This window comes from Hippoglossus hippoglossus, chromosome 14, assembly GCF_009819705.1.
Source record: "Hippoglossus hippoglossus isolate fHipHip1 chromosome 14, fHipHip1.pri, whole genome shotgun sequence".
In the NCBI taxonomy this organism is placed as follows: Eukaryota; Metazoa; Chordata; class Actinopteri; order Pleuronectiformes; family Pleuronectidae; genus Hippoglossus; species Hippoglossus hippoglossus.
In genome coordinates, this window is record NC_047164.1 from 6,276,128 (window position 1) to 6,303,033 (window position 26,906).

Consider the following 26,906-nt stretch of genomic DNA (forward strand, 5'->3'; position numbering starts at 1 on the left):
AACAACTTTCAAGTAAATAAATAAATTAAAAGAGCAGAATAAAGAGGTAAAGAGTTTAAAAGAGGTAAACATAAATGAAATGATGATGACCGTTTATTTAGTAAAACAGTTTAGTTAAAGACACTTGTGGCTGAGGCTGAGGGGGTACAGCAGTTGTCCTCCAACCAGAAGGTCAGCGGCTCGAATCCCAGCCCATGTCGAAGCGTCCTTGGGCAAGATGCTGAACCCCCCCCCCAAAAATGGCCCCTCATAGATGTTGAATGCACTAATTCTAAGTCGTTTTTGGATAAAAGCGTCAGCTAAATGACATGTAATGTAATGTCGTAAAGATGTTAGAATAAATAATTAACATTCTGAAAATGGAAATAAAAGTATTAGTTTGTTTTTTTGCATGTCTGCCAACATATATAGGAACATGTGTATGTGTGATTATCTAACTTAAATCTTTATACTGTTTGATTCCAGATTGCGAAGTAGGAGTTTTTCTAGTTGAAAGACTGTTCTAATCATCTACAATCTGTTATTTCTATCATTTATTCACTCTAATTTAAAAATCCTCTCTGAGTTTATCCCCTTTGTAAAGTTTAAATAGAGTTAGAGTAGAACTCAGTTTCCTGCTGTATCAATAATCCCAAAAATGAATTTCCAGGTAACAACCGGGGGAAAGAATACAAAAGAAATGACAACAGACAAGGTTAAAGAGGAGAATCATACTAAAGTTAATGGGAAACGAGACTTCAGTGAACCTATCAGGTCAGACACTCTGGTGCATGAAGCAACAGTTTGTAAACGATCGGGGTCAAAGGTCAGTGAAGGAATCACAGCAGAACGTCCCAGAGAAAACCACCGGATTACTTTATGTAAAGATGGCACCGTTTGTATGGGACTGTCTGTCCTGTTTGCTTCCTTCCCTGTTTCTGTTCCTGCTGAGTCTCGTCCTCCGCTGGCTCAGAGCACGTTGTCGGACAGGACGGGCGTCCATGACTGAAGAAGAACCCACGCTCATCTGCAAAACCTCTGCACTGGCCAAATATCTGCTCCGCCACTGTGGCTCTCTGGCCAGGCCGAGACCGGCCGCCTGGCCCAGGGGAGACCCCCACCTCCAGACCCTGTCCGCTCTGCTGTGTGGACCAGCAGGAGACACAGTAGAGTTCACCAGGGACAATCTGCTGCTGAGAGATGGGGGGATTGTAGCGGTGGACTGGGCTCTGGAGACCGGACTGGCTGAGAGGATTGGGAGGGGGAGGTGGGAGGGGAGGAAGGAGCATCAGTCGGGGGGAAAGGCGCTGGGTTGTTTCACCTCGACGCCTCCTGTCCTTCTCCTCATCCCTCATTCATGGGGAGGGGTGAGCCCTCACTTGAAGGCCCTGTGCCATCAGGCCATACGTCAGGGCTTTGACGTGGTGGTGTTCCACCCCCGGGCCACAGCAGGGTGCCCGCTGACCACAGCACGACTCACTGAGTTTGGAGACCCGGCTGATCTTGAGCAGGTAAAGAGAGAAAACCTTTGATTCACAACAGGTGCAAACTTCTTTTCTTATCACGTTAATATTTTTTGTGGGTATGAGCTGAAATTATTAGTAGATCCATTGATAGACAGAAAATCATTTTTAGTAATTTTATTTCTCAACTAGATTCATGGCCTCGTCGTTGGATGTGTCCACCAACTCGTCAAGTTACAGGTTACATGATGTTTGTGCAGACTCATGTTAGTGAGGACTTTTGTGAGGTCGGAGGGAGTTTGACCTACTAGATTTAATCAATTTGATTAAATCTCTTTAATCCGCTGGAATTCAGTGTTAAAAGTCTATTCAGGTTAAAGCAAAGATGGATCATGATTTTATTTTTATGGTTTTAGCTCCAACAATATTTTTTATATATTTTTATTTTGTTGTTCTTATATATTTTTTTTAATATTGTTCTTTTTTATCTGTTTTGTGTTATTGCATTTCTCAGTAGGATCTATTTTTTTTTTGCACTTCTTTTTTATTCTGTGTTGTGCAATAATGCATTAAACGTGATACCATAAAATGGTGTGCCTTTCGGCATTCAATAAATTTGGTTATCAAAATAAAATATTGAATATTAATATTAAAAATATTAATATTAAATCATAACTTTAATTGATTAAAGTTACCTCGGGGCACCACCCTTCAAAGGAAGGGAAAAGATTAAGTCTCATAAAAGTACTAACTACAAATTTGGAACTCTGATTAACAATTAAATTAATAACTATAACCAAAATTACCATATAGATAGTTAGCTAAGTTGAAGGATATTGAGTTCTTGACAGTGTAGAGGTTGGTATAATTATTAAGCCCAGTTGTGTTACCCGTCCATGGAAAGGGGAAACAATTAGTAGCTGTGCAGTTCGCAGTTCTGTGAAGTCGTCTTGCTGGTTTGTGGTTCCTGCCTTCGTGATTCTGTTGGGCTGTGCAGCTCAGTTGCTGTTTGAAGTTCTCCTGCAGGACATCGCGTTGCGGCTTAGAGGTTGGTAGAGCTTGGATTGCGAGGAGGTTTCCTTGGTGAGATGAGCTGCAACTCTCCTCCAGGAAGTTGATTTGAGTTGAAAGAGTGAGCTGGACCATCGCCCTTTTCCTCTGAGAGGATTCGTGGAAGGGCCGGTGTGCTCCTCTCAAAGAGGTGAATGGAAAGAGGCTGGACAGCCTTCTCCCCTCGGAGGGATTGTAGAAAAGAGAAGATGTGAGCTGGAGAAGCCAAACTTCTCCCCTCGACGGGTCGCATGGAAAGAGATAGAAGAGAGGAGGAACAGGCCTTATATTGGCCCGGTGACCTCACAGGTCATGGGGCCCAGAGTGACCAATAGGAGTTGAAACTTGTGTACCTGGGGGGTTTTCACACCTCTGTGTGACGTTGAGGCCCCCTGGGAGACTGAGTTCTGGAGGGTCTGGTTTTCTCCAGAACAAAGGGACATGCGGCTTCAGGCTTTTGACGGCACATGTAGGCCGAACTTTGTTTCACAAATTCGAAGTCCCAACATCTGTGAGGCGCTACAGAAATAAAGTGGATTTCTTCTCTTTTCCAGGCAGTGACCTACATTCACAGCCGCCACCCGTCCTCCGAGCTGGTGGCGGTGAGTGAGGGTTCAGGTTCAGGAGTCCTTCTCTCCTACCTGGGGGAATGTGGATCCAGCACATACCTGACTGCAGCTGCTGCCATCTCGCCTGTGCTCCTGGGCCAGCTGTGGTTCCAAACAGCCATGCCTGCCATTTATCGCTGGGGTGCGCTGTTTAACCGGAAACTGCAGCTGAGGAGGTGAGAGAAATTCAAGTGTGAAGTGTATAACACCGATATGAATATAGACATGATCATAACTTTTACTTCTCACATGGCTCCGGTGTAAGATACGCAAACTCCTTCAGAGGAGTCGTGGATGTGGACCGGGCCCTCAGCTCTTCCTCCCTGAGAGACTTTGAAGAAGCTCTTTTCTGCTCTTCGGCCCAACATCCAGAGAAACCTCCAGTAAACTCTCTAAACAGCTCTGGACTGAGGTCAAGACCTCATTATGAGAGGGAGGTGGCTCCCTCAGCGGCCTGGGCACTGGGGGAAAGGGCTCAGCCAGCCGAGGACTGGGACAGCTACTGGGAGAGGAACGAACCCCTGAGAGATGCAGATGAAGTGGCCGTCCCCGTGCTCTGCATCTGCAGCCGTGACGACCCTCTCCTCCCTCCTGCCTCCACTCTACCCATCGCCCTCTTCCAGAGCAATCCGCACTTCTTTCTGGTGTTGACGGACAAAGGAGGGCACTGTGGATTCACTCGAGACCGACAGGAGATGGAGGGAGGGAAGGGTGAGAATAAGGAGGTGGAGGAAGGTAGCTGGAGTCACATCGCAGTTCTGGAGTACTTCAGAGTGGTGGCTGATTTCCTAAGAGGGGAGAGGAGGGATGGGACAAGCTGGGGGGGTCCACTGGGGGGAAACATCCAGGCTGGGCAGAGGAACAGGGGCAGCACCATGGCCCCTCTCCGCAGGAGGAGAGCCGCCGTGATGAGGAGGCCGAGACCTCAGGCACCAGAACAGAGCAGCGTGGATGCAGAAGGAGAGAACTTCACCTGGAAGAGGTCCTATACACGCTGAGGATGAAGAAAAATTGCATAAAGTTGAAAATTCTAATGTCTCTTTGGTCTTTAACAAACACACTGTAACTTGTCACATGTGCCATCATTCAAATGTAAAATAACCACAAACTAGAGAATATAAATAACTAAATATTGAAATTTGGCCCCAGCATATTGATAATGTGAGTAAGGACGATAAGTTGCAGAATCTGTACTTTGTCCCACTCCTCCACTTTGTATGTATCAAAACATGATGAATCCACGTTCAGAGCCGCTTTGAGAAAAAAAAGTCAATAAAGAAAAAGGTTTTTAAAGCTTTAAATACTTTTACTTTGTCATTCTCTTCAAATACAAAACGCCATAGGACAACAAAATATTAAAATTACTTTATTACAGATGATTCTTTATCCAGTAGCCCTCTTCCAACAAAAAATAGTAATTACAAACAAAATATTACAGTTATCCCCTAAACTTTGTTTCTGAATTTCTTTTATACATTTTAAATCACTTTGTCATCTGTGAGGAATAGCTTTTCTCTTCTGCTATGCAACATTCAGCTTTTTGCACAATCTATACAGTTTAATACAGTTTAATACAGGTCTCTGGACCAGGGAGAATAAAACAGCAAGATCCACCAAATGACAGGAGAGATAAAAGAAATACTGATCAACAGACTGTACAGAAATGACCCTGCCTCCCGCCTACTCTCAGCCAATGGCAGCCGTCCCTCAGCGAGGGGTGGGGGGGTGGGGGATCACAGTAGACTCTTTAATCTGGTCAATCACTTGTGCAATCAGTGCAACTGATCCAGTTCAGAGTGACCAAGGTCTAAAGCTAGACTCTGCCCCAACTGCCTTGAAAACACACAACTGGGACTTCTAGTAAACACAAGAGAAATCTAAAAATCTGCCACTGGTTTGGCTGCAGACATCGACTGGAAAATAAAATGACCCATTCTGGTGTTAAAGGAAATAAAATCTCTACGGAACTGGAAAAATAAAAGTTGTTAAAATATGTTGGATACAATGGCATCCTGGCAGAAAAAGTTTTCTGTGCCATTAAAAAAAACAACAGGATTGTAAATAGTGAGTTCAGGGAGGTAAGATTAAAAAAAAGGCAAATTCTTTTAAGTGCAGTGTGAAAATGCTTTGTGTAAAACCAGAACAGAAGCAGGAACACATTTCATAAGTCAGACACTCAAGTTCAAATAATATCAGTGGATCCCACAACACCTAAGAGTAAGTCTTTGTAGATATCAAACAACAGATATATTTTCACTGTCTTGTGCAAGAACTTGTCGGGTTGTGGAGGAAACCAAATATTACAGAACTGAGCAGCTTTTCGGACAATTCTTTATTTTTCTATGTCACTGTGACCTCAACCTAGAAACCATGAAGAATCTAAGCAGACAGCTTGAGTCTCTATACTGGGTATTGTAATGTCAGTAAAATATAGCCCATGCTAAATCAAAGGCTACACCTAACTAGATTTCAAATGATGTGCAAAATTATCCTCATTCAGCATTAAAAAAAAAAAAAAAGTTGCCGTTACACTTGAGTCAATCAGACCAAGAGCCCTGTTGTTGTCATTCACAACAGAACATCTGTAACAAGTCTCAGAACTCGTGGCTGCAAGTAAGACAGTGAAAACCCAGCGGCTGTAAAACACTTAAAAACCGCTGGTCTAAAACCACGTCAGTGTGTCCGCATCACAAGTTAAATTGTCTTTGATTTGTCAATTAGGATTTCCATATTTTCAAATTCAAAATATACAATATTAACAGGTTTCCTGTACATTCCACCTCTGAAGATAATATAATGCATAATCTCTGCATTTCACAATAAGACTCCCACCTTTATCTCCATTTCTCTATTATCCTTTTTTTTCATAGATTCATATAATACATATATTTTTTTCTTCTTTTCTTTCACTTGAAGAGCTCTTCTCGAAGACAGGAGCGGGGGGGGGGGGGGGGGGGGGGGGGTGGGGGGGTTGAAGACCACAATAGGCTCAGGGGGGGAGGAAACAGAGGAGGAGGAGGGAAGCAGGGAGACCGGTGGTCACCAGGGGTGAGACAGAGCGGGGTGTCACACCGGGGGAAGTTGCAGGGTCATGGCAGCGGAGATCCCAGCATCACCACCCATGCGCCCACGGATACATTCAGCAGTCACCAACCAGCAGAGCGCCAAGTGACGCTCCTCCGTGCATTCAGTGTTCATTCGTTTCAATTTGACCCCTTTTTTAAAAAGTCAGAAACTGCACACTGGGGCATATTTCAGACAAATGTGATGGACATTAGCCGAAGAGTTGCACAGAAACAAATAATTGTTTGAGCGCGTTTGTTTATTTACGACCAACACAGCTATGTGCACCATTTATTTTCACTTAAATGTCCCAATACCACTTTCACAAAATGTGACCCTGTACATGCATTCATCAGTAAAGTGTGCAAAGGGACATAACTGGTGGCCCGGGGAATATAAAAAAAACCCCAAATGTCTATTTCAAGTGAATTTGTGTGTGTAAATGTGTCAGATTCATATTTCCTGTGGGTAAAGGCCTGTGACAAAGTGCAAGTCATTGTAAAGTCACGACACCTTGTGGTGAAGCTCTACTTGAGGTAGGCAAACAGGCATCGTTCACTTTATCAAAGAACTTCATAGTGCATCGATAAGACGGCGCCAAATTGGCAATTAGGGCATTAAAGTGAAGAGTGAAGAGTGAATGCACAGGTTTGAATCTATTCAGGTAGAGGTTGGGTGCTGCTGAAAAGCCACCCTGTCATGACGGCTGTGTAAGGCTGTAGTATCCCTCAGACTGGGCAGGTGTGAGTGAAGGGCAGAGGCCTGTGGAAACCCAAGAGTCGAACCCATAAGGCAGAGCACAAGCACAGGAACTGAGTGCTTCTCTCCTGCAGTCCAGCTGAAGATGCATCTGTTTGGCCTCATAGTTTGAACTGAACCTCCACTGAAATCTCATAAAAAACTTCACAATACGTTGGCATGAGTAGTTACCACAACAATATCTGACTCTGTACCTTTGGCATCTTCGCAGCCCTGCTAGTAAACAACTCCCCACCCAAGGGTGTTCAACCCATGAGACATTCAGGACTGGGTGTGTGTGATTTTTCATCTTAGTGAATCAGGTGATTTCACAGGTTACATTTCCACTCGGTGGTAGATACCATCCTCAGTTACATCACTGCACTACATCTTTAAAGTCAGAGATACCCACTGACATCAATCTCTGTTCTGTTCCTTCCATCTCCCTTCTACACCTTTGCAACATGTTCTGAAACTCTGTTCTTTAATCGTCAGTCTCAAGTCCGACCCCTACGTCACCTCCTGCCTTCTCATCTGATCTGCCTGCAACAGTACGTGAGCAATAATCTCATAAAACTTTCTCTTATTACGATTTCTGTGCTTTAATCTTGAGCCGTGAGTGGTTTGAAGTAAAAAATATTTAAGTGTTATTAAAAAAAATTGCACACATTGAATGCTAATTTCCCCCTGATGCAACTAATTTTGCTATCACAAAACAGCATATAAAACAGCATACTGCAAACAAACTCCTCCTGATAAACTCCTGCTAGATAACCTGAACTCTACTTTGAGTCTATGGCAACAGAGACTAACATTGCAAATATAAAAACACATAAAATAGCACAGTAGGCTACAGTAAAACACTATTGCACTGTGGGATACTGTATATGGCCTTCAGCCATCTTGGATTAATCTCGAGACTGTTGGGTTTCCACAGACCGCTGCTGGTAGCAGTGCACTGGTGAAAGAGAAGTGGTGATGGGAGCAACTGGGTGGAAGTAAACCCAGTGTCAGTACTGTGCAGTAAGAGTCAGACGTACAGTGGGAAATAAGTGTATGTGAAGCATGTGTGGAGTGTGTCTGTGTACAGTGTTACTTCGGTGTGTCAACGTTAAGACAATGACTGTTTCTCTTTTGTGTGTGTGTGTGTGTGTTGCCTAAGTGTACGACAGATGGGATCCGTTGGAGATCTGAGAGGTGATGCTGGCGCTCCTGCTCATGCCCTGTTCATTCCTTCCCCCTGATGACGTCCTCCTCATAGCCTGCGGGCTGTTCCTCACCCCTCCCGCACCGCCTCCACTCCCCCTCTGACTCCCTCCTCCGGGGTGATGGAGGCTCCAGGGCGGTGGACCCCCAGCCAGCATGGGGTGACCCCAGGGCTGCTGTGAGCTGGAGCTCCCCTGGTGGTGATGACTATGGTGGCCCCCTCCTCCACCTCCTGCAGGCCAGTGGCCTCCCCCCTGAGCCCCCTGGCCTCCTCCACCTCCGCCCCCCCAGCCTCCCTGGGGATCAGAAGCCAGGTTAGTGAGCACCATGTTGCTAAAGCCCAGCCGCATGGACTCAGAGTCAAAAGCCTCGATCTCTCGGGCCTGTCGCTCCAGCAGCGAGCGGATCCGCTCCAGGCGTTCGTTCTGCAGGGCAAGCATTTCCTCCTCAATCTGTGGAGAGAAACAAATAATATCAGCTTGATTTCACAACTTAACAACTCACATTGAAAGTGAATGAGTAAGGGAGTCAAGTCAATTGCCTTTTAGCAGGTTTACCCACGTTTAAAAACCTGCATATACCTGCAAATTTTGGTGTAAGGTTTAAGTAAGGACAGTATGTGAATGTCAACATTAGATCTGTGCGATAACCAACACGAGACGACACGGTGTCCGTCCAGGCCCTTTCTTACTTTCTGCTCCAGCAGAGCCCTCCGCAGAGACACCCTCTGCTCCAGCTCCCTCTTCTCCTTGTCGTGCTGGGCGTCCGTCTGCATCTTGATCTTGCTCTGGTACGCGTTGAGCAGCTCCAGCTCCTGCTGCAGCTGCATCCTCAGAACCTGACACTCCCCCTCTTGAGCTTCATCTAACCGCAGCTGAGGGCAGGGAAACAAAAGACACAGAGAGAAAGAAACTCAATCTTTCTCTGTGAGCACGTGTATTTGGCCAGTGTCAATGAAATCTACTTTTTTAAAAGGAACAGAGATCCCTTAAATAGCCGAAACTAATTTCAATCCCTCAAAATTGACAATGAAATGTAATCATGCATCAAAATTAGAATCATATACTATTTATTGGCATCCATGTGTTAAATTATACATTATAAATACTGACCAAAAGCACATAACACCAAAAACAAGTTGCATGTCCAATTTGATTCATATTTAGATTCTTCTTTCCTGAGATAAATGATAACTTGGGACTATTTTAACAATGCAAACTCCCGATGGCAGCTTTGTGTGAAGACAAATCAGACACTGATTTGTTTGGTGACAGTAACGAAACTCGACTGAAAGGAGACATTTCCATCTTTGTTTCATGAGCCTGTTAGACTTTCTCTTCAGATACTCACAGCCTGCGTGGAGAGCATCTCATTGATGGAGTGGTCGTACTGCTCTGCCAGGATGGCCAGCTTCCTGGTCTGCTCCTCCTTCAGCCTCTTCAGCACAGCCTTGTGGTCAGACTTGGGCGTGGACTCCAGCAGATGATTCCTGAGGGCCTTGTACTGCCGGGTCTGGGTTTTACAAGTGTCTTGGAATTGCTTCTTAATCTGAAGCTCCTTAGACTGAGAAACATATTGACTGTTAAGTGACATGTGTGTCTGTGTGTGGTTTGTCACAGGGTCGGTTTCAAAGTGTTTTTTGTACCTTGAGGCTCTTGGGCTGCTGTCGGACCTCCATGACATGTTTCCGCCTCAGCTCCCTCTCCCTCCTCTTGTTGTATTCCAGCTGGTTTGTGAGCTCGGTCTGGTGCTGGGTACGGATCAGCTCTGCCCGCGCCTTCTGGATCGTCCCCAGATGCCTGAACTCCAGCTCCTGCATCGACTCGTGATGCCTGAGCAGCATGGCGTGCTCCAGGTCCTTCTGCGTCTGCCGTTTGTTCAGCTCCTGGAAAAAATAGGAGAAAATTCAGGGTGGAGGTGAGACAAGAGCAGGTGATGGCCTGTAGTTGTCTCTGCATGTTGAAGTACCTCTCTGGCCAGATCCTGTTCCACATTGTGTCTGGCGATGAGGACCCTGCGTTTGAACCGACGACACTCCAGCTCCAGGTACTGCCTCTGTCTCCTCAGCAAGTTGGCCTCCTCCTCCGCCTGGTAGTGGACACATGGTCACATGACTATAATGTACAGTATATCTCACAAATCAACTGAAATGGAGACAAGAAAACTTGGCAAGTGAAGTTTTGGGGGACAAATGAGCTAAGCAGGGTCAAACCTGGGTAGTTCTTAGATGAGAGGTACATTTTGTTAACGTTACAGATTCAACTTGTCCATTACCAGGTCTGAGGAAAAATAATGACTTGGTCTTGGAAATGTACGTAAAGTCTGAGAAATCCTCACCTGGAAGTGCTGGATGTTCTCTTTCTGCTTGGAGAGCCACTCTTGCTTCTCTTTCTTTGGAGTCGACTGGTTCTCACTCAGTTCCTGCCACACAAGTGATACTTTGTTTTCTTTCAGTGTATCAGGGCATCATCACTATTGGGTTTAATATCAACATTTAGCAATTCAAGAATGTGTAGTTTGAGCTGTGGCTTCCTCAGCCTGTGTTAAGTGCCTGGATGAAACTCAAAACTTTTATTTCATGAAAACTGGCTTTATGAGAAACTTTCAGGAAAGGGTTTCTTTGGGGTTTGGACAGGTTGTCAGAAAAAACAAGGTATCTGGTCATATCACCCTGTGTGTGTGTGTGTGTGTGTGTGTGTGTGTGTGTGTGTGTGTGTGTGTGTGTGTGTGTGTGTGTGTGTGTGTGTGTGTGTGTGTGTGTGTGTCATGTATGTTACCTCTTTGAGCTGCTCCTTGCGTAGTTTATATTCTCGTTTCTGAGACTCCAGAAAGCTGCTGAGCTCTTTCTTCTGCTGCACCTGGATGTGCTGCTGGAACTTCTTCTCATCATTGGCAAATGTTTTCAGCTAAACCAAACATGGACAATGAGTAAAAACAAATTACACTCTTTTCATTTTTAGATTAATATTTTGTGTGTGTGGGTATTTTTCTTAATTTGCTGACATCTTTCTCGAGGGCCGCCTGGTGTTTTTTGAGCAGCTTCTCCATCTCTTGGGTGAAGTTGCTCCTCTGACTCTCCAGCTCTTTGTCCAGCCTCAGACGGTGCTCATCCATCTCTCCCTTCAGCTTGTTCTCCAGACCCATCAGGTGCTTCTGATGTTGCCGTCTCATTCGTTTGTATCCTGACATCTGCTCCCGTAGCTCAGAGTCCTGCTCGTGTTCCTGCATCTCTCGAGTCACCTACAAGATACACGCCAGAGAGAATCAGTAAGGTCCGGATTATTTAAAAGGTGTGTTGGTATAACAGAGATGATGAAGGAGTAGTAAGTGTGTTCTCACAAGTGACGCTGTGCGTATGGTGGCAAAATGCTCTCTGTTGCGGTAGTGCTTCCTTGGGACCTGAGCTGGTGTTGCCTGGGGCTCAGTGGGTTGACTGCTGGGTTCCTGCTCCCCAGAGAAGCTCTCCTCTTCTTCCTGGAGACATGAGGCAGCACTATTAACAAATTACTCTGTCACAGTAATTAACAGTACACATACAAAAAAAAAGAAGCATTGGGAGGAAAATCTGGGACAGAGCGAGAATAAGACAAACAGAAACGATCAAGGTGCTACACAAACATCACGGCAGTGAAGTGCGATGTCTCACTCTGAATCCATTCACCTGGCTGCTGTAAGAAACTCCCCACTCACCCACTTGATGACACATCTACCCTTTTTTTGCATTCATCCATCCAATATTTATTTAGTATGATAAAGAATAATAGACAAATTAATCATAGGGATGCTCTAGCAATGTTCTATTGCACTTCCATAAAGTAAAGGGATGGGTAGAGACAGATTTCCCTGGACCTTCTCTGAATGGTACTGAATCTTTCAAACTTGTGCCCAATTTGCAGGGTTTCAGCTTTAAGGGCAAGGTCACACATGAGTATTTGTTTTGCCACAGGAAGCAAATATTTCACTCGCACAGATAGAAAGTGAACAGGAGGGAGTCATTTTCTCAGACTAGACAAAGTGCCCCTTTTTTTGTCAGAATTCCTCTAAATAGTTGAGTGTCTGAGTCACTTTACCCACCGGTTTGATGTGGATGACAGAGCTATTGGACATGACTGTGTGGTCCCCCTCCATCAGGTCCAGCTCGCTGTGGCTGTCCTGGGCCGCTTCATTCAGGCTGTTGACGGAGCTGCTCTGGGAGCTGGCGCTGATGGACATACTGGGGATGGACTGATTACTGCCGACGCTGTTCACTGTTCCTGTTCGACCTCCACCAGGCTCCAGCTCCTTGGGACAGAGTGGAAAGAGCACAGAGAGAGAGAGAGAGAGAGAGAGAGAGACAGCGAGAGAGAGAGAGTGAAAGAGCCAGAGAGGAAAGACGAGAAAGGGACACAGAGAGACAGAAAGACATGCATACAAACCAATGCATGCCAAATTATTTTCTCTTCATGGTTGTTTTCTGTCCCACACAAATTTTCTTTGTATTCAAGCATCATTATTTTAACATGCAACACACACACACACACACACACCTCATCTCCATCCTGAGGCTCTGCAGCGGGTCCATTGTGAGCCTCCTGAAGGAGGATCTTCTTCATCTTGCGGTACTGCAGGTTGTCCAGCTCTCGCACGGCATCCTTGGTCCTTTGAATAAGATCCATTAGCACAGAGTCTGGACGTTCACGCTGCAGAAATGCATGCTGCAGTGGAAGGTAGCAGGAAGGAAAAGACGGAACATCATTGAACAGAGAAGTCACAGAAGAAAAAGAAGGATAACAGGAATGAAATACAAGTTTTTCACACTGAAACTTTAACAGTTTAACAGCGTAAATAGGCGTGAAAGTTTGTGCACTTATTTATTATGTAAAGTGTAATAGCTGTTTTTTCTTCAGGATGTGTAAGATGTAACTCTGGCTAGAGAGCGAGGTGAGAGAGCTTTTCAGTTTCCGGCGCGTTTGTGACCTCAAACGTGACGTGAGAGGGAAATAAATACAGAAAAAGGCTAACTCTTCTACTGGCAATGAGAAAGGAGTCAATTAGTGGGTTTACCAGCGGGTTTACCAGCGGGTGCCCTGCCTATACTCACTAATTTTGGTGTAAATGAGATACCCAAAGAAAAAGAAGCAGATCATGTATGGCCACTGTCAAAGTTAGTTATTAGGAACTAAAATATGACAGGAAATCCCATAGCTATTGTAATGACCTGCAGCCCATTAAAAAACATTAACACTGTCTTCCTGTACTTTGTAGTAAAGTAAAGTAAAGTTGGACCAGTAGTTCTACTGAAGAAGATCAATTAGACAATAAGTTAAAAAAGAAGATTGTAAGAGTTTGAATTTTTCAAGCAAAGACTGTTTTTAACTTAACATTTAACAAAGAAAGACACACTATAGTGCTTACAGTACCCCAAGGACGACTTCCATTAGCAACAGTGAATCCATTAGTGAGCGCTGCTCAATTACTTAACAGTGGATGGAGAAGTCGCATCTCTTCAGTAATTACATGTTCTTTCTACAAAACCGAGCCGTGTGTGTGTGTTTGTCCATGTTGTGGATGTGTGTGAATCTGGAAACAGGGGATTAGTGAATCAAAATAGAAGCTTATTGAGGACAGAACTGAGTGCAAACGTCAGATTTATCGCAGGAGGGCCGGTCATCAGGTTTATGTGTGGCAGTGCACAGTACGGGCATGAACTTACACCCAGCATGTCGTCAGAGTGCGGCCGGTCCTGGGGGATTTTCTGAAGGCAAGAATCGATAAAGTTTCTGAAGTAATCCGTCCTGAAACAAAGACGACAGGACAGAGGGTCAAACCACAACAAGACGCTGACACCGATCGTCCTAACAAAAGTCAACACAATAGGTTCAGGTGAAAAACATACAACGTAAATACAATACAGCCCAATTTAAAACTAAAGCAAAGCATTTCATAGCATGTTTGTATTTTTTAATGGTTTAATTTAGTTATATCACATTTCATTTGTTCTCTTTGCTCGTCATTTTTCATTGCCCACAAATTAAAGGATCAACCCAGAGTTTTTGTACGATCAGTAGTAAATCATGTTTTCTTAGAACTTACATAGAAACAAAATAATTTTCACAGGTAATGCAAGTTCATTAAGTAAGCAGTCAAAATCAATTCACAGAGACTTGCAACTTTGCTAATCTATGCTATTTATTTTCATTGTGTGTTTGTGGCAACTTACCATTCACTAGACATTAGTGTGGGACTCTCATTCTGCGCTATGTGGTATAAGGCACTCATTGCATTCATGTTAAACAAGGGAGGCTTCCTCTCCGCTGGAACAGAAAACACAAAGTCAGGACTTATTTCTTCTTATTAAATCAATAGTATGACAACCAGAGAAGCATAATATAGGCTCTTTGTATACAAATCATTTTACCAGTGATAGCAAACTGTGTGTTTAAAAAGAATGGAAGGGCTATATTTTATTTTATATTAAATATTCTATAATATACTGCAGTTTCATCCTTATACATAAAATAAACACAAACATACACTGTTACCTACCTAATTCTATACAGGTGATCCCCAAGGACCAGACATCCACCTTCCCATCATACTGGCCCTCATCCATGGCGAGAATCACCTCAGGGGCCATCCTGGAAGAAGAAGTGGAGCAGAAAGATAAAGTTGTGGAAAAAAGGGAAAGCTTAATTTACTATAATCGTCCAAGGTTCATCAGCAGCATGAATACGATTTTAAAAAGCAGGTCCTCCCTCCTGAAGACGATATCTCTATCCTGAGCAAAGCCTTCAAACACTACAGCAGGCAGCTCTTTACTTGTGTGCGAGTATGCAAATAGAGGTAAATACCATTTAAAGTGAAATCCATTTCAATAATCAATACTTCTTTAAGCAGACTGTCAATCACAGGCTGCTTCTGGAGTCAACATTCTACACATTCACTTACCAATATGGCGTTCCCACAAAGGAGTTGGCAGGCGAGGCAATGGAGGCCGAGCCAAAGTCGGCCAGCTTGACCAGCCCCGGCTCAGTCAGCAGGATGTTACCTGCCTTCACGTCCCTGAGCGACAGAGAAACAAGAAGAAACGTGTTCAGATGATGGGGTGTGTGGGGGGGGATATATATTGTTTACAGACAGTTCTGCAAAGATTTTAAAAACTGCCTCACCTGTGGATCATATTGTGGGAATGAAGGTAGGCCAGCCCCTGCAGAGCACCATGTGTAATGGCAGCGATCTCTACTTCTTGTAGAGGTTTTTTATGAACTGTAGGAGGAAAAAAAGACTTGGAACGCCAGCTGATGAGGACACATCAAAGACTACTTTCTTTTCTTTGAGCTCAAAAAGACAAGACAGATCAAAACCTCATCTCTTGGGAAAAACTGAACCACAGAACACCTACTCACCTTCTAACAGATCAGAGGCTGAGCCGAGACAATACTCCATCACCAGCTAGAGACAACAGATGAGGTTGTGAATAACAGCGAATAGACAAATACAAACCCATATATTTGAATGAGATGATGTTTCAATCCTGTGCGTGTAGTCAGGTGATTTACCCATGCTGTGTGCTCACGGAGGTAGCATCCTTTGTACTCTATACTATTGGGGTGCCGGATCCTCTGGAGAAACTTCACCTCCTTTATTATGTCCTGCCATTTCTGTTGGGGAAAGCAGCGACTTCAAAACAAAACATGCAATGCCTTGATTCTCGTCACAGATTATGTGTAATCTGATTATAGCTAATCTGAAATCAGGAGCTGTATCTAGGTGAAAGTGAAAGTGAGCGCACAGGAGCGACCTTGTTGTATGTTTAAAGGATTTTAAATCAGAATTACAATGATACCCCACTTTAACAGTGTGGTCCAGCAGCTCTTGAAAAAACCTTGATGAAGCACAGAAACAGGCAGTTTTTGTTAATGGTTGTCATGTTAGGATTTTTACAGTTTGACAAGAAGAGGGTTTGACGATATCAGCATTTATTATTTATTGCTTACATTAAGTATTTAAAATGTATATATCAAAAACTTGTATTGTTAGTTTGTGGTAGAGGAAGTAGAAGACAAAGAGCAGCTGTATTGATCTGAGTTGTATTAAAGTGCACAAACATTATTCACAATTATTCAGTGGAGAATATTTCCTGAAACGTGTAGAAAGGTTTATTGTCAAAGTCTGAACTATCGTAGATTATTAATTATACTATCACATATATATAAATATTATTATCATTCTTGTCTCACCTCAATAGACTGTTTGCCATTGTAGGACATCTTTTTGATTGCCACCACCTCATTAGTGCGTATATCCCGTGCCTGGCAAACACAAAGGACAGTCAGGACACATTTTTAACAGAACATACAGGACTTCTAATGCTCTGTACATTTTCTGTAATCATGGACCATGGACTCAAATATACAAGTTGTATGTGATTCAGTTGCTTTCTCAAAAAGCCTTGAGCTACTGTTTTAATCACAGAAATGTATACAGTAACATAAGGAACAAAATTGACTGAGATCTGATACTTTTATATAATCGTATTTAACTGAGTGAGTTAGTGCAAAGATGTAGTTGACGTACAAAGTAGACGGCGCCAAAGCTGCCATGGCCAATCTCTCTGAGGTCTGAGAAAAGCTTCTCTGGGTCTTCTTTGAAGAAAAGATCAGACACCTCCGGATCCTTCAGGCTCCCTGCCCTTACAGAGGAGGGCATCCTGGTCAATGTAGTCCCTTATCGCCCACTCGAAGGGGGTGGGACTATCTGGGTGCTGAGCTACGCCAAAGCAGCTGAAGATTCATCTGCAGTAATGGATGGGCCTGAGGAATCAGCACATGGACACCTAGATGGACAGAAGGGGTGAGGGGGAGCGGAGGCAAAGAGAGAAAGACAGAGGCGTTAGCAAGGACAAGATAAAACTCTCATGCAGGTTTGAGGAAACTACATCAGCGAATGGTAGATGCCACATTTTTTAAAGTCTGCTCTCCATCCATACAAACTACAACACAAAGACACACTACACAAGGGGCAAAACCAAAATGCTTTGATTAGGTGTGCAACAGTTCTCCAAATCCACAGTTCTGTTCAGACTTCCAGTTTTGAGCCACAGTTCAGTTCAACTCAATTTCAGTGTTATTATCAATCCCTGAGCTAATTAATCCAACCTGATCCCTACAACATAACTGGGCCACAATAATCATGTGACAAATGCAGTTGGAAGACAATACAATAGGTGTGATATAACTTTATAGCCCTAACTTGAAATAGAATTATGCATGTGTGATTGAGATGTGTGGGAAAAAGGTTTGTACCTTTCTTTGTATCTTTAACAATTGTGAAAACACACGTGGGCTTGAGGCATCATTAAAATATCATACCGCATACGACAACACACTGGCTGAAGTGACATACAAAGTTTCTCAGGGAAAGATTAGAGGCTCCACATGTAAACACGGTGACTAAAGCCACTGGTCGCACCATCAAATGCTGACCCCAATATAATCCACTAACTGCAGAGTCATCATGAGTGTATCAGTTCAGTTCAGATCGCTTCAGCAATTATTGCAGATCTGTAAGTGACTGGAATACTGGGCAATGCAAATATCCCAGCTCAGAGATTGATTTCATGTCCGGTGCTATGAGGAGGCCGACAGTAATGAGGGGTGAACTGCATCAGAAGATCAATTAAAGGACCCGAGGTCAAATTTGACTGTGTACTCTAAACTGGATGCATCAATTGTGCCCTTGTTAATTCATGTAATGTGCATGTAAGATTAATACTGTGTTTTAATGAGTGTGTGTCAAAGCATATTGTATAATCTGCATCTATAAAGCAAATTCTTCGAGTGTGTAGGTGTGTTTCAGAATTTCATCACAAAAACGAAACTGACTTATATAACGTTTCATGCAAATGAGCAGTATCTGTCAACATCCTGTATTGTACAGGTAAAGGCTCAGTTATGCTCAAAGTTTGACATACGGAAAACGGACAACAACTTCTGTCAGTACTCTGCTTTCATTTCATCCATATTTGTCTTATGAAAGCTTACAGAAATGGACGATACAGAGCAGTGCCACCAGAAATCATGGGAGCAGTGCACCCAATAGTTCAGGCGAGATGACCATTGGACACGAGGAAGAAATTTCAACAATGACAGAACTTTTTAAGGGGACTTTGCAAGTAGGGATGAAACTACAGGCATTTACAACGTGGCCACTTTTGCATCTTGCTTCCTCTATAATGAGGAACTTTATCACAACAGCGACCATTGCCGTGTTTGTTGTTGTCAGAAACAAATTGTCAATTTTCTGAATCAGCTTTTCAAAGTAAAATACAGAAAAAAGCTGGAGGTTGTGATTTTTTGTTATATGCAAAGGTTTAGACAGCCCTGAGTTACTTCCAGATTCTGTTGAGTACAAAAGAGAAAAGTAAATACAAGCCCTGCAACAAGGAGACATTTAAGAATGAGCATTTCTTCAAATGTTAATACACTTCTACTTTTTTCCATGAACTTAAAAAAAATGCCAACTGTTTAGCATGTGGGTGGGAATATTATGATTGTGTGGCAGCCAGTGGCACAGGAAACATTGCATAGATAGAGAAAGAAGAATGGATTAATCTCTCAGTAAATCCTGGATGAAATATGTTCTACAGCAAGTCAATAAACTGAAAAGAAGACATGATGAGCCAGAGCAGAACTCAAAATCCACCATGAACCATTTCTTCAGGAAACACAAGCCAAAGCTTTTAGACTGACCCTCACAGTCGCCCTGACCTAAACATCAGTAAAGATCGGTGTGTAGATATTAAATATGCAATGTGTGTGATACACGGTCTAAAAATATAGAAGAACTTGAAGAGATCTGCAGGAAGAGAACCAACAAAAGAAAGACTTACAGAGAGCGTTTGAAAACTGTGCCAAATCTGCCAAAAAGGGGGTTACCAAATACTGACTGAGGAGGGCGTACAAACTCTTGCATATGCAACAATCTTTACAGAACATATAAAACCAAAACTTCAGATCTCGTGCCTGACACGAGATCTGAAGTTCAATCAAAAACCTACCAATTAAAGAATCAGTCCGCCCTGTTTTAACCTCATCTCCATGTTTTGTCTTCAGCCAACATGAAACGAAGCACAACCCTTTCCATACCCAGATACCACAGGGATATCATTACGGACATGCTCAGAGGGTAAACTGCTACTTTCCTCCTTTCAGCTTATCTTTGTGTTGGCAGCACCGTGAACCGAACCTATAGTTATCAGCACAGGCCGGCAGCCTGTGGCACCGCTACCACACAGGCTGGCTTAATGTCACAAGGTTCGTCCTGGTGAAAACGCGATCCAGCTGACTACGAATAAAACAAGCATGAAACTCTTATGATGAAACACAAAGCCCCCAAGGACAACACATATCTGGGAACAAACTGAAGTAACACAGACAACCACAGTCTTTTTATGTTGGATACTAGTGAACAGAGAATCATTCAGATTTTGTCTAATTTTGTCCAAATACATGCAGCATTACAAGCTAAGCATTATAAGACAGATAGCCTTTAAAAACCTTCATTTTTAAAAGGCTGTATGAAGCTTTCAGCAATCGAGCCAGGTCAAACACTGAATATTCAGGTGTAGGGGTCTTTCTGCTCTGCAAAAACAATTGTGTACAAAAACAAATCACACATGAAATATTCCAACTGAAAATCAAAGCATAATCAGCATTTTCCACATTTTCCCACAGTAGCTCTGCAGTACAAGTACACAGAGGTGCTGTATGTTTCACATCCGCGCCTTCAGGTTAGAATAACTGCTTCTAAAAGTTCAAATGTATTCAAGCTATAAGATAAATTGTTAATACAGAGAAATTTGACGGACCCCTCTGTGCCTGCGTCTGTGAGAGAGACTTGAGTTGAAATAATTTGGGTGATGTTTGTGTGAAAAGCAGAAAGGCTTACAAGTAAAAGACCAACATTCTTTCCACCCAAATCAGCAGAATAACAGAAAAAAAACATGTTCAACATTCTCTGTTGTCTAGAAGCTCTCTGAACTGTAAAGATGTTTTCCATCTACCATGTGATAATACTTCCTCATGAACACTCAGCCTGATTCAGCACACACTGATTATGAGTGTACAATCACAAGGTAGCTTGCAAACAAGCAAACTATTATTTACAAGCTGTTTCTGTTCCTGTCGGTTACTAGATTCATTTTTTAATAGTTGCTTGTTTGCAAAAGTAATGTTTTCCTGATGCATCTCAGAAAACTGAATTGTTAAGACTCTAGTGATATAATTTAATAGCATGAATTGTTATTACAAACCTCTTTATATTTTATCATTGATACATTGGGACACCTGATCAGATAAATCTTTTAAATAACTTTATAATGTAGCTTGAACAGTATATGTATTTTAAATAATGTTGCGCTATTCCTGGTTCGTAAATAAAGAATTCCAACTTAACCTTGCTCACAAAAGGCTCAAGGCTCCGGCTACACCTGAGAGCAACATATGCTTTGTCATATTTTGGATATTTTTCTTGTAATCTGTCAAAACTTTGACCATCTTTTGCTTTACACATATACAGCACAAGTTTAGTTTGACTCACGAGTTGTACTGACCGACACCCTCAGAAGGAAACCCAACACTCTGGGAAGCAACACATTATACAACCAAAAAAAGAGCCACCCTAAATCTCTTGTGTGTGTTACATTTACAATATAACATATACAAGTGTAAGTAACAAAGGTACATAGGTACTGCAGTTTTCAAATTTTGTAATGGATTCATTAGCTGAACATTTTCATTGCTCAGAATAAGGTCAAAACAAAAAACATTACTGTAAAGTTAAACAAACATCTTGTCACTTAATATCAGTGGAGCGTTACCTGCACTTCATTATTTTACATCTAGAAGAAATAAACTATTCGACTTGGCTTGTGTTGGGCTATTTGTACAGTTCCAACAGACTAGATAATACAGTGTAATACAAATGTAATTAGTGTTAATATCCATATTTCTCTGTTTCTCTCCCCCATACACAGACAATCCGAGCACAACACACTTAGTCACAAGACTGAATCTGGAAGAGACAGACTCGTCCGCAAGACATGCGTGCGCACGCTTTATCACAAAGAACAATGTGTTCAAGAAATGCAACCAAAGTTGTTTTGCTTTACTGCTTGAGAAAATGGATTCTCTCTTGATGTATTATGTGAATTGATTTCCTGCGCACAGTAAAAATCACCAAGAAGCCTAATGAAGAGGGAACCAATACACAAAGCTAAGTAGCGAAGGGTGTAACGGAGAGAAAGAAAGAGAGAAATGGAGGGGGATAATAAATAATCTAATACTTTATTGATCCCCACAGTGAAACTCTCTCAGCTGCAGAGCACAGGGTCATCTACAGAGGAGCAACCCTGGAGCAATTCTTCCGTCTGCTGCTTTATCAAAAGAGAAAGAGAGAATTTCTGCTAATTAAAACCTAGAGAACCAAACATCCGTTCATCCATTATATTGTTTTTTTTTTCCATTTCTGCTGTTTACAACGTATAACATACTGCAAATACAGTTACCAGCTTTTATCAGACTACAATGCAACACTTTTGGATTTAACTGCCGATTGTGTTAGTTCAGCTCGCTCCGATTGCATTGATCACTTTCAACACTGGGTTAAACAGAAGCCTACAATTAGAAATGTTATCATTCCTTCAAAAACCGCAGAGATCTGCCGACCACCAAAATAAACAGATTGTCAGATTGATTCAAGCCCCACACATCCATGGTACACCTCTGCAGTTAGCTTCTGTTATTTTGGTGATTACAAAGAGTGAAACCCGTCGGATGGTTTTGTTGCACCTGTTCGTTGTTGCGGGATAATTTACACTGTTGTGATTCTTTTAGGGACATGGAGTTCACGTCAGTAGAGCTTCAACTTTAAATGTCAATCTGAGACGAAACCTCATCAACCACGATATACTAAATCGCCTTTAAACAGTTTTTATAGAACTGTGGGAACTCAGGTGTCATATTAATTTACACACAAGCACACACACACATATACTTTCATGCATATAGTTTCAAAATGTCCTTCAGACAGATGCTAAATGCTGTATTGCTAAATAATTTAAGTAGGACTGCACTTAGCTGACACATCTTATTAAATGATCCTGTATCAGCCAGATGTAACTGGTCCACATGAAATCCTTCTCTTTCACTTAGCTACAACATTTTAACAATGACTCTTTATAACAACAATTTAGTTAAAATGTTCACATGCCAAAAAGAAGAATCTCCTCTTGCATGTCCCGTAATTTTCCCTTATCAGGTTCAGGGAGGTGTACAGATTTTAAACTGACAAAGAAAAACACTGGACTAGTAAATGATCTGTGTTTGAATCAGACAGAGTTTAGGCATTAGTTTCATTCTAGGCAGTGAAAAATAGGTTAGGTGTTCAGAAACAATGCTAATTTGTGACCTACATGTGCGCTGTTGTTCAAATAGCTCACGCGCTGTGTGTAGATGGAGATAGAAGATGGAGGGTGGGGTGTCCATGCTCCTGCTTCCCAGACTGATTACAGATTGTGGCTTTCACTGAGTGGAGGAAGTGAAAGCTCTCTGGCTGCCCAATGTCAACAACAACTCATCCCGAGTTGTAGTGCTACAGAGATGATGTGAGCAGAGTGACCAAGCACTAAGAGGATTTGATCCATCCCTTTCCTCTCGCCGAGCTCCACTTACACTTTGTTTTTATCCGTGTTGGGATAAATGTCACGAGCATCGACAGCATAGTTTCTTCTGAACGTGAAGCACTTGGGTAAAAAGACAATTCCCTGGGCCACCACCCTCAACAACATGACATACAAAAGAATCCAGTCATCTCTGACCTTAGCACTACTGGACTTCACACTGAATCTTATTGACGGCTTAAATCTTGAACTGTTCTCCACAAATGTGTAATGTGATGAAGATTGAGTGATTGAAAAGTTAATGCTCACCCATCCATATCTAAAAATCTGGCAAACCATTAATATTAATATATTTTAATTGTTTCAACAGTGTGCGTCCTCTCTCGTCACTTAAAATACATTTTGGATGTGCCTAACCTCTGCCTTTTCGTTCTTTTTCGTAGTCTGACTCATCAAATAAGCTTCTGGTTTCCAATTGTTCAGCAGCCAAACTTTATTATTTCAAACTGCTATGTCGCTACTGTCTGTCAGGTTGGTCAACACAGTGAACACCTGAGGATCAATGTCACTTTATAAGCCCTGAGGTTTGTCAGCTAAAAAAAAAAAAAAAGAGCTTAATTGTAAGCAAGACATTCAAGAAACTAAAGTACAAAAAGTACATTACATATTTCATAACAATAACAAATTCATTTGTGGTGGTGATGGTGGATGATATTGTGGAACCGGGTCTTGTTCTGCAGAGGCTGACTGTTACCGACTGACTTGGGTCTAGACTTAAGCAAACAGGGAAGGCTTTGCTCCAGTGTCTAATCCATTTTTCCTGGGAGACACTTAAATCCATTATGCAGCGTGACCATATTCAGCACCCCCTGATATAACACTGACACACACCAAAAACCTCACAACTTTGCAAAGGCTTCTCCTGCATAGGGACGTTCACATGCAAAGGCAGCTACGCAACTCTCATCATCGGCCAGCAGCAAGACCTTGAAAGTAAACAAGGGGAGATGATCCTTCTTGTGAATGGGCCTTCTTGTGTTCTGACAGAAAAATGAATGAACAAATGTCAGACGAGCACAGGTTACACAGAACACAGGAAGGCAGGGATGGGCATCCGAGCAGAGATCCGTGATGAGAGAGGATGAGGACAAGTTGTACCTGCTTTTCAGCCGAGGTGCACGGACACCCTGTTCATCAGGGTGTAAAGACAACAACAAAGACAGCTGGGTTTGCTCACACTGCAGCTATTATAGGTGGCACATGAAACAAAAGCCATATCCAAGTGTGTGTTTGTGTGTGTGTGTAGATCAGCCATGAAGCCACGGAGCACCAGACCTGCTGGATCCCCACCAACAGGAGCTCGGTGTCTCCACGCTAAACTTGATGTCACAACACGGACGACGAGCGTGGCTTCGCCATACCGGAGGTGCTGCGTTCAATCCCCGTGTCGACGACCCACTGTCATGCACAAAATCGTGGTCACAGATAATCCCAGCAGGAGAGGAGCTGGTGGAGCGATGGGCAGTATTACGCAATGTCAACAGTGAAAACGGCAGGAATGCGACTCACGTCAGTGCACAACAACAGCGGCCGATGGACGCGACCTCTGCAAGGATCACTCGATGCTGAGTGTCTGTCTCCTGGAGGAGAAGCTGCCTGTAAACACGGTGCCACAACGTGTGCGAGCCACAGACGTACAACATGTCACCTCCCGTCCACCTCATGCAGACAGTGTGCGAGCCGTGATGCTGCTGGTAGATGGGGAAACTTCCCAAAATACAAAATCTGACAACCCCACAGCCCAGCTTCACTTTACGCACAGCCACGGTGTGCAACAACACAAACGAGGGAGTGGCACCGCTTGCTACTATAGTTGCATAAAGCGGATTAGCAAGCTAACCTAGCTAGCTAACGCTGCTCAAGGTAAAGCAGTCTGTTCGCATTGTTTACAACAAACCAAACCAGCGACCACTTAGCTCGCTAGCCCCCCTGCTACAGCCCCTGCTCGTGTTTTACACTGACATGCAACACAACACACCTCCGTGCCGACCAGGATGTGACTGAAGTTGCACAGACACACAAAAACCTGACAATGTGACACAACGCACAAGTTGTGACAGCAACTGTCAGGTTAGCTGGCGAGTGGAAACCGACCTGGCGATCTAGCTAGCTCCCCGGCTAACCTGCGTTGAAATGGAGCTTAACCGCAGCACAGAACACACGTTAACACGTCCAAACGGCTGGGTTAGCATGAAGCTAAAGCGGGCGAGCGACTCACCTCGTCCAGAAAGGAGTCCTGGCGGGTCGGGGAGAGGGGTGTTGGCGGCTGGAGGCTCCGGTCGACGCGGCAGAGCAAAGCGACTGACGCCACACAACAAAAATCACAGACGAGGCGACGCAGTCCAGAGGAATCAAAGTGGGGCTAGCTTACACGTTAGCAGTTGCTAATTCGCTAATCTAACAACACAGTCGCCTTCCCAGCACACACGCTCCGTTTTGCTAATTTGTTCGTTTTAGCAACAGCCGATTTTGTCATTTATAGTAGCCGGTGGCAATAATAATTCAACGCGATGCTAGCTAGCCGGGCTAACGACTGTCAGGCGTCTGCCGCTGTCACAACGGGCTAGCAGACAAGCAAGCAAGGGCTATTGGCCAACCAGCTAGCTGCTAATGTTAGGCGTTAGCTAGCAAAGTTTCTCCCCTTTCGGTAGGCAGTCCCCTAACAAAAAATGGCGGCGGTGGAGAATCGCCTCCCTGGAACCCGAGGAGCGGATGAACCGACAGACACGGAGCTGTGCGGCGAGAGGAGAGAGGGAGAACACGTGTGACAGTTTCTGGGGGAGAGTGTTGTTGATGCTGTGCAGCCTGCAGGGAAACTGAGCCCCGTCCGCTCGCTGTCTAATCTGTGAGTCTGCTCCTGCTGCTGCTGCTGCTGCTGCACAAGCCTGCACCTGCAAGCATGTGCTGAGGATGCTGGGAGCCGTGCACACACAATGACTGTAAACACAACATCAGTCCTGGTCCATTCTTGTCCCACAGCAGGGGACAACCATCCTTTCCCCCAGTGTGTGTCTGTCTGTGTATGTGTGTGTGTTTGGCCTTCTTGCACATTTTCAGTCACTGAGCTCCTAACCTGATTAACAGTTTCAGTCCTGATCTGGCTTCCTCTATAAATAACCAGTCGTTCACTCATGTCAGTGTTAAAAACAGTTTTGTGCACCATCAGAGAGCAGTTGTGGATTGTCTCAAGATGTCAGAAAAGAACCAAGACACACACACACACACTGGTATGGTGAGAACATCAGAAGAGCGTAATTCATTCTAGCAAACAACACTAGTACAGACCAAACAAGTCTAGATGATGTGTACTAGAATGTAATAATAACACTGTGATCTCCTTGTAAAACTCCTGCATGCACGTGGTTGTGAACACCACCTCACGGCCCATGATCTCTTGCTCCAGTTATATAATATGAAGTGCAGTTTGTGCAGATGCCAGATGATCAGTCGTGCACCCAGTTCAATATGGGCTTGATGCCTGGCAGTTTCCACAAGTGCACCGGTGTAAACACATTTCTTCCAGTGTCACTTTACTTTAAATCGTGTTATGTTTACATTAAAAAAAAACACATGTGAGCATTTGTGAAACCTGTGTTTACTCCATATTCACATCTAATGAACACGTTCCAGCCTCCACATGCAAAACAACTTAACATCACGTCGGTGCAAGCGTGACATCTCAGAGGAAGATTACACAGTAATCTGCATTGGGAGAAATATAGAATGTGTGCAACGTGCACGGCAGCAGAGAGGTTAAAAGATGGGCATTCCACAACAGGCTGCGAGAGGGGAAACCAATCAGCTCGGAGAACAGGGCACAGAGGGCTTTGATTGGTTGCCTGGCAGCGCTGTTGTCATGATGATGGGAATCAGGTCCTGCCTGTGTGGTCTGTATCCAAGCGCAGAAGTATACTGAAGCAAATGATATGGATGGATGGGCTGCAGAACTTTCTGTCCCTGACTCTCTCCATCTCTCCATCTCTCTCTCTCACACACACATATATATATATATACACACGTATATATGGTATAAATACATGAATCCCTCCTGACTATAATCAGAGACACTGGGGGTTATTC

The 26,906-nt window shown here is 43.5% G+C and overlaps 2 protein-coding genes across 4 annotated transcripts; one reads left to right on the plus strand and one right to left on the minus strand.

Moving 5' to 3' along the window:
• The first annotated feature begins 825 nt into the window (after nt 1–825).
• On the plus strand, nt 826–4,098 carry LOC117773838 (protein ABHD15). Its single transcript, XM_034605585.1, has 3 exons — nt 826–1,490; nt 3,047–3,276; nt 3,366–4,098. The coding sequence occupies exons 1-3, from the start codon at nt 867–869 to the stop codon at nt 4,096–4,098; spliced, it is 1,587 nt and encodes a 528-aa protein (XP_034461476.1). The 5' UTR covers nt 826–866.
• Nucleotides 4,099–7,458: 3,360 nt separating this feature from the next.
• On the minus strand, nt 7,459–25,809 carry taok1b (TAO kinase 1b). Of its 3 annotated transcripts, none has more exons than XM_034605578.1 (21): nt 25,045–25,809; nt 16,664–16,922; nt 16,327–16,398; nt 15,646–15,747; nt 15,493–15,538; nt 15,256–15,352; nt 15,035–15,148; nt 14,633–14,724; nt 14,307–14,400; nt 13,800–13,881; nt 12,634–12,801; nt 12,182–12,388; nt 11,447–11,581; nt 11,111–11,347; nt 10,885–11,013; nt 10,445–10,528; nt 10,076–10,195; nt 9,753–9,992; nt 9,458–9,670; nt 8,799–8,981; nt 7,459–8,559 (listed from the first exon to the last, which is right to left on the minus strand). In XM_034605578.1, the coding sequence occupies exons 2-21, from the start codon at nt 16,793–16,795 to the stop codon at nt 8,059–8,061; spliced, it is 3,048 nt and encodes a 1,015-aa protein (XP_034461469.1). In that variant the 5' UTR covers nt 16,796–16,922; nt 25,045–25,809; the 3' UTR covers nt 7,459–8,058. The 3 variants fall into 3 exon arrangements, with proteins under 3 accessions (XP_034461469.1, XP_034461470.1, XP_034461471.1); XM_034605579.1 differs by lacking the exon at nt 25,045–25,809 and adding an exon at nt 24,336–24,990; XM_034605580.1 differs by lacking the exon at nt 25,045–25,809 and adding an exon at nt 22,587–23,120.
• Between the last annotated feature and the right edge of the window lie 1,097 nt (nt 25,810–26,906).

Excerpts from the sequence above, each read along its gene's own strand:
- LOC117773838 (XM_034605585.1), top strand. The coding sequence starts at position 867 with ATGGCACCGTTTGTATGGGACTGTCTGTCCTGTTTGCTTCCTTCCCTG. Across the intron at positions 1,491-3,046 it reads ACCCGGCTGATCTTGAGCAG|GCAGTGACCTACATTCACAG; the intron begins GTAAAGAGAGAA and ends TCTCTTTTCCAG. Across the intron at positions 3,277-3,365 it reads CGGAAACTGCAGCTGAGGAG|ATACGCAAACTCCTTCAGAG; the intron begins GTGAGAGAAATT and ends CTCCGGTGTAAG.
- taok1b (XM_034605578.1), bottom strand. The coding sequence starts at position 16,795 with ATGCCCTCCTCTGTAAGGGCAGGGAGCCTGAAGGATCCGGAGGTGTCT. Across the intron at positions 16,399-16,663 it reads GCTTTGGCGCCGTCTACTTT|GCACGGGATATACGCACTAA; the intron begins GTACGTCAACTA and ends TGTGTTTGCCAG. Across the intron at positions 14,401-14,632 it reads GATCACCTGTATAGAATTAG|CGGAGAGGAAGCCTCCCTTG; the intron begins GTAGGTAACAGT and ends TTTCTGTTCCAG.